At 38.0% G+C, this 6,355-nt stretch overlaps 1 protein-coding gene across 2 annotated transcripts; it reads left to right on the forward strand.

The window, feature by feature from the left end:
• Positions 1-250: 250 nt before the first annotated feature.
• GAPT (GRB2 binding adaptor protein, transmembrane) lies at positions 251-5,401 on the forward strand. 2 transcript variants are annotated; one of them, XM_070357828.1, is made up of 2 exons: positions 251-366; positions 3,732-5,401. In XM_070357828.1, exon 2 carries the CDS (start codon positions 4,017-4,019, stop codon positions 4,491-4,493), a length of 477 nt encoding a protein of 158 aa, XP_070213929.1. In that variant the 5' UTR covers positions 251-366; positions 3,732-4,016; the 3' UTR covers positions 4,494-5,401. The 2 variants fall into 2 exon arrangements, with proteins under 2 accessions (XP_070213929.1, XP_005889107.1); XM_005889045.3 differs by having other exon boundaries at positions 284-366; positions 3,630-5,401.
• The last annotated feature ends 954 nt before the right edge of the window (positions 5,402-6,355 follow it).

Genomic DNA, 6,355 nt, shown 5'->3' on the forward strand with positions numbered 1-6,355 from the left:
TTTCTGATGTTTAAAAAAGAATAATAAATAAAAATAAAGTGAAGACTGTAAATATTGTCCAAATAAAAAACCACCTAGGCTTCATGCATCAGTTTCTGATACAGTTGGAGAACTACTACTAGGTAAAGATGAAGGGCTGGACTTCCTTATTCAAAAACGCATACACTTTTTCTCAGTTCTTATGTATATGATAAGAACTTCCTCTCAAGCCAGGAAACTTTGCAAGTATGAAATCATCTGAAAGGAGGGGTAAAGAAGGAAGTAACTGACCTCCATGAAGAGTGAAAAGAGGAACAAGTTCTAAACCAAAGCGGGTTTGAAACATAACCAAAAGGACAAAAGAAAGCTTGGCATACAAATCTCAAGGTAAGTAAGGACCTGCTTTAAGGTATTTGGGTAATGAAAACTATAAAATAATAGTTCATTTTAAATAATCATGGCTTTTTATCTTATCAAACACAGTGTGTGTAGCATTAGGTGCCCATATGTTGAAAACCCAGTTTACAGCCTGTGAGGTCAATGCTTCCTTACTAGTGGAGAGGCTCACAAGCACAGGGTGTGCTTTGCTGTTGCCTTGTTTTCAAACATAAGGGCAGTATCTGACTAAAATTTCAGAAGTTTGTCAACAATTTGTGATTTTAAGACAAATGAATAATGGTTGGGTGTACCTATTGGAATTGTCTTCCAAAATTGAAAGTCTTCTTTCAAATTGGGCAGAGTGAAACTTACAAGTTACCTGTGAAGGACTCTTATTTTACATATGGCTCCCATTCTAGTCCACTCCAGTACTCTTGCCTGGAGAATCCCATGGACGGAGAAGCCTGGTAGGCTATAGTCCACGGGGTCGCAGAGTCAGACACGACTGAGCGACTTCACCTTCACCTTCCCGTTCTAGCAGGTCTTTGTTTCCGTCTTACAGGGCTTTTCCTATTATTTTGAAGAAAGGGAACAGATACATTTATTTTCCTGTAAGATATCTCCTTGTCTTTATCTCAGTAAACACTTCTTTGATAAACAGTTTTAATTTTGGGAACGTACTCAAATGTCTACTCTACACAGAATGACATAGATGGTTAAAAGTAAATTCTCCTCTTGGAAATCCAGAGAGCAATACATTATCTTATCCTCAAAGGGCATTAGGTAAGCCTTCCTGCTTCTGTTGCAATCATAGCACTTTTTAAAAAGCTGATTAGTTTCAATCAATATTTGAAATTTAGTTCAAATATGCTGGCAAACATTTACTTAAATGGGTTATTATTTATACCATAAAATATCTTACATATGGTCAGTTCTCAGCTGTTGCAGAAAGGAAGTGGGATCCTAATGGTTGAAGTCCCTTGCCAAACCTTGAACACAAAGCACTGTGTCTGGCCTTAGAAAGGAGGGAACCTACAAAAGTTCCAAAGAGATTAAAAGATGTTGCAGTCTGGGGTGTTTGTCCCTATAGTTTTATCAAAGAAATATTATAAATCAGCTGCATCTCATATTTAATTTAGTGTTTTATGTGAAATGCCAGATTGAAAATTTGCACATTTGATGTATTCTAACCTTGAACAAGTTTAGAAGTGTTCACTACTGTACGTGAGTACTCACTGAGAGCAGGGCACAACCTCAGGGCTTCTTTCTTTCTTGTCTATCACTACTGTTTGTATCCTAATGCAGGTTGCCGTATTCATTAGTAGGTATTTAACAAACCAGCTATCCTGTGTCTAGTATTGCTGCTGGTGATATAAAGATAAATAAAATACAATTCCAAACCCCAAGAACCTCAGAGCTAATCATCTATAAAAATTTAGTAATGGATGATGTGCTTGACAGACATTTATAGAAGCCTGGGTAGGAGTAATATTTAGGGGAAAATTTTACTTGAATCCAGATTTAATCACTTCTTAGTCATTAAAGAAGTTACTTAACTTTTTAATCTTCTTGTTTCTCATGTATAAAATAAGGATAACAGTAGTATCTACTTCCCATGACAGCTGTGCATGGTAGGGTTAAATGAGATAATCCATGTAACAGTGTTTAAAAGCTGACCCCAAGTAACTAAATATTACTAATGGACATTCAGTAGATGATGATCATCATCTCATAAGCACTGTGAAATTGAATGACTATAGTTATCAATGCTGTAGTATCTATTTGAAAGGTGCTAAAAGAGTAGATCATTAAGGTTCTCATCATAAGAAAAAAAATGTTTAACTGAGCTGATGGATGTTAACTAAATTTAGTGTGGTAAATAGTTCACAGTACATGCAAATATCATATCATCATGTTGTATACCTTAAACTGATACAGTGTGGTATATTAATTATATATCTCAATAAAACTGGAAGAAAACAACAATGATGAAAACAATGTTGGATGTAAGTATATCTGTGTCTAGTCTAAAAACATACAGCAGTAATGTTTTATTGATAAAATCATAGAACATTCAAAGTAGTTGAAAACTTCCAGTTTCTCTCCCCTCTGCCATTTTAAAGCATCAACAGGTAAAGCTATAAAATTATCTTAATTAAATGAAAGTTATTTATTGGAAGTTGTGATTAGACTAGTGATAGGAAGACTCTCAAATTCTGTTTTAAATATTTTGGTTATAGGTATTTTGTTTTTACATCAAAGGACTCTTTTCTTAAGTACACACTGTACCCTTTACAAGACATGTCTTGCATTTTAAACTATCGGCTTAAACAGATGCTTAGATTTGGAGTCCTATGTTTATTTAATCATTTATTCAATAAATATTGACTGAGTGTCTTTTCTGTGCTAGGTGTTAAACATATTCTCTAGGGATATACAGAGGAAAAGACCTGATCTCTCTCCACCATATAATCAGATAGGAAGACACAATTTCATGTAATTTAAGTTGTCATGTTATAATAGAGAAAGTGAAAGTCGCTCAGTCGCATCTGACTCTTTGCGACCCCATGGACTATATAGTTCATGGAATTCTCCAGGCCAGAATACTGGAGTGGGTAACCTTTCCCTTCTCCAGGGGATCTCCCAACCCAGGGATTGAACCCAGGTTTTCCACATTGCAGGCGGATTCTTTACCAGCTGAGCCACAGGGGAAGCCCCTATAATAGAGAACTGACTCTTTAATATGGGAATACAAAGAAAGGTGTGGTTAAGAAACAGACATGGTCTCTGACCACTAGGAAGAGGGGCAGGCGAGGCTTCACAGAGGAGGTGATGGGGGATAGAGATGATTGTCCATCTGGACTCTTGTCCCTTTCCTCCTGTTGTGTTCAAAGCATTATTTTTTCTTTTTTTTTTTTTTGAAAACTGTTAACATTATCTTTCTCTTGAAGATGATTAGCCTTATTGTCAAAAACCATGTTGAAATCTAAGTGATAAAAGCACTCACACTTCAGCAGACATGTTATTTTAACTCTCCCACCCCCTCTCACCAGTGAGGACTGTATTCTATGTTAAAGTAAAAACTCACTGAATACAATAGCAAGTACTGCCTTCTATATTAAAGCAAAAACCCAGTGCTGCAACTAGTACTAGATTCTTTCTTGAAATAAGAGTTTACTAAATGCCAATGCTTAATGTAGTGGTAGAAATTGGCAGATTTTTTAAATTATGCTATGTATTAAATATGCAATTAAAATGTTTTTAATTTATAGCAGGCACCTGGATGGCAGATCGTTCAACCTTCCCTTTCTTGAGTTTTCTACTCTGTTATTATTTTCCACTCATTTGTGCTTCATTTTGTGATTCATTGATAGCAAAGGAAGCGGAGTTGGATAAAAATCCCTTCTGACACAGTACAATTATACCATAACAATTGTGTAATCATCAGATGCAACGAGAGCCAGCTTCCAAAATCAAGGTTACTCAATCTCTCCTCTGACACCAAGACTTTGCCATATAATGTTCTTTCATATCTGAAATACCAAAACAAGCTTCAGAAATTACTTTCAAACCATACTTTATGAGAAATTACAGTGGCTTGTACCTGTGAATTCATTAAGGGCTTCACCATAGTAACAAACGACATTGTTCGTGCAGAGATGCTGAAAATCTGTGGAAATACTTCAGTGGCTGTGTCTATAGGAATTTTCCTTCTTTTACTGTTGGTGATCTGTGGAATCGGGTGTGTTTGGCATTGGAAACACCAGAATACCATGCGATTTACCTTACCAAAGTTTTTGCAAAGGAGGAGAAGCAGGAAAAAAGACTATACTAAAACTTTCTCCTTGAGTCCCCAGTTAATCGGCCCAAGGCATAAAACCCCAGTTCAAACTCAAGACCGCCATTCTGCTGGGAAGGACACTAACATCCATGACAACTATGAAAATGTGAAAGTGTGTCCTCCCAAAGCTAAAGGAAAAACGGACAAGAAACTGTATGAAAATACTTGGCAGACCAATCCCGAGGAGCATATCTACGGAAATGAGACACCATGTGACTATTATAACTTCGAGAAGCCTAGTACTTCTGAAGCCCCTCAAGAGGAAGACATATATATTCTTCCAGATTCATATTAATTTTGCAAAATGTGTGTTTAGTTATTGGGGGGTAAATATTCGCTGAGGCTTTATTGTACTGATACCATCAAGTTCTTCTGTTGAAACTTGATGATCTCCTTTATTGCCACCCTTCTGAATCCTGTGTATATCACTATGGATTAATTCTAGATATCCTCACCATCCTTCTTGCCCTGGATTAATTCCGAATTGTGTTTCATTGATTCTTCCTTCTGAGCATTACTTGCTATCTTTTTCTTCTTTTTCTATCTGGACCACTTTTCTGGCTCGGGATTGTCACCGTCTGCTCACTAGTCTTTCTGGCTTGAGTTCCTACGTACTCAGTGATGCCGCATAACTGCAGAATCCTTGAGACGCTGCCAGATTCGTCTTCAGAAAACATTCCCAGTAGCCACATCACTCCTCTGCATAAAACCTCTTACTGTCTCCTCTTTGCAAAAGACATACTACTCAGAATTCTAGCTCCAGAATTTTACACAGTTTAAATTTACTTTTCCAATGATTTATGTTAATCTCTCACTTCTCTGTGTTCATCAAAAGCTGCCAAACCCACCTCTCCTCCTCATCTTTCCTTGTCTGCCCCCTCTTAAGCCTGCCTTGGACCATAACTTCTTCCATCTGAGTGTTTGAATCATTCCAAACCCACGTATACCATTTTTCTTTTCCTGGTGTCCTCTAGATTTTGCTGTCTGTTCAGTTCTTTGGGCATTTAAATATATGAGTGTTTGCAATGGCATTTTATTATTTAGTGTCATATGAAAATGTCCTAAATCCCATACTAAATAGTAAGGAACTGCCTCATATTCATATTTTAGCCCCAATGTCTATAGACTGCCATATGAGGCACTCAGTATTGTTCAGTTGACAAGAATTGAACTGTACTCTTCGCTAAGTACTTTGGAAAACAATCTAATAAATCCATCCATCCAAGGAATATTTATTGAGTACCTTCTATTTACTTCTTAGTGTGCTGCACACGTGGACGGGGTAAAACAGTGAAAAGAAAGACATGGGTCCTGAGCACACACTGCCTCGTGTGAAAGAAAAGACAATCAACAACTACTATGCTCTTTATTAAGCTATGATACTTCTTAAACCCACCGTTGTATATGCTGCTCTAAATTGCTCGGGCTGGAACTCTGCAAACTACCTTTTTTCTTTGCCAGGTGTATCCACATTAGGATCTCTCAACAGGGGAAGGCTGGCAGGCAATAAACAGGAAGCAAAGGGGGCCTGCCCCTTCTTGTTCTCCCTGTCGTCCTGAGAGGTACTCTTTTCACTTAATTCACTCCAGCGCCACTGGTTGTTCGCAGTTTCCACTTTCTTCCAGCACTCCTTAGAAGCAACTTCTTTGCACCTTGTCAGAGATGCCGGCACCACCAAGCAGCAGCCTTCCCTTAGTATCTGAGAACCAGCTCCTCCAGCCCTCCTCCAAGCTCCTAAGGGACCAGCAGGAAACAAACGGCACCTACAGCTCCAGGTCCCAGTCCCCCTCCAAGTTTCTGATGATCCCCAGTCTTAGGTACGGTGGCTATTTCCTGCATTCACTATCTCTCTGGTACCTCAGTGGCCTCTTTCTGTCTTTTCAGTCTATCAATACTTTTTTTTGCTTGTTTTTTAATTAATGCTGAACATTTAGTTCTCCATTTTAAAACAAACTGATATGGTTTCTGTTTCCCAAAGTGGACCCTGAGTGATACAACTAAAAATGATACAGTAGGTGTTCTGAAGGAAAAAAAGCATTCTGTGTTTGAGAACAATGGCATTTGGTAGGGAAAAGGATTCGTTTTTTAATCAGATTACCAAAGGAGGCCAATCTAAAGGGACACTTAAGCTGAGACCTGAGGGTGAAAGGGGCTCTC

Source organism: Bos mutus, chromosome 20 (genome assembly GCF_027580195.1).
Source record: "Bos mutus isolate GX-2022 chromosome 20, NWIPB_WYAK_1.1, whole genome shotgun sequence".
In the NCBI taxonomy this organism is placed as follows: Eukaryota; Metazoa; Chordata; class Mammalia; order Artiodactyla; family Bovidae; genus Bos; species Bos mutus.

What these genes read in the sequence shown, in the direction of transcription:
- GAPT (XM_070357828.1), top strand. Translation starts at nt 4,017, where the DNA reads ATGCTGAAAATCTGTGGAAATACTTCAGTGGCTGTGTCTATAGGAATT.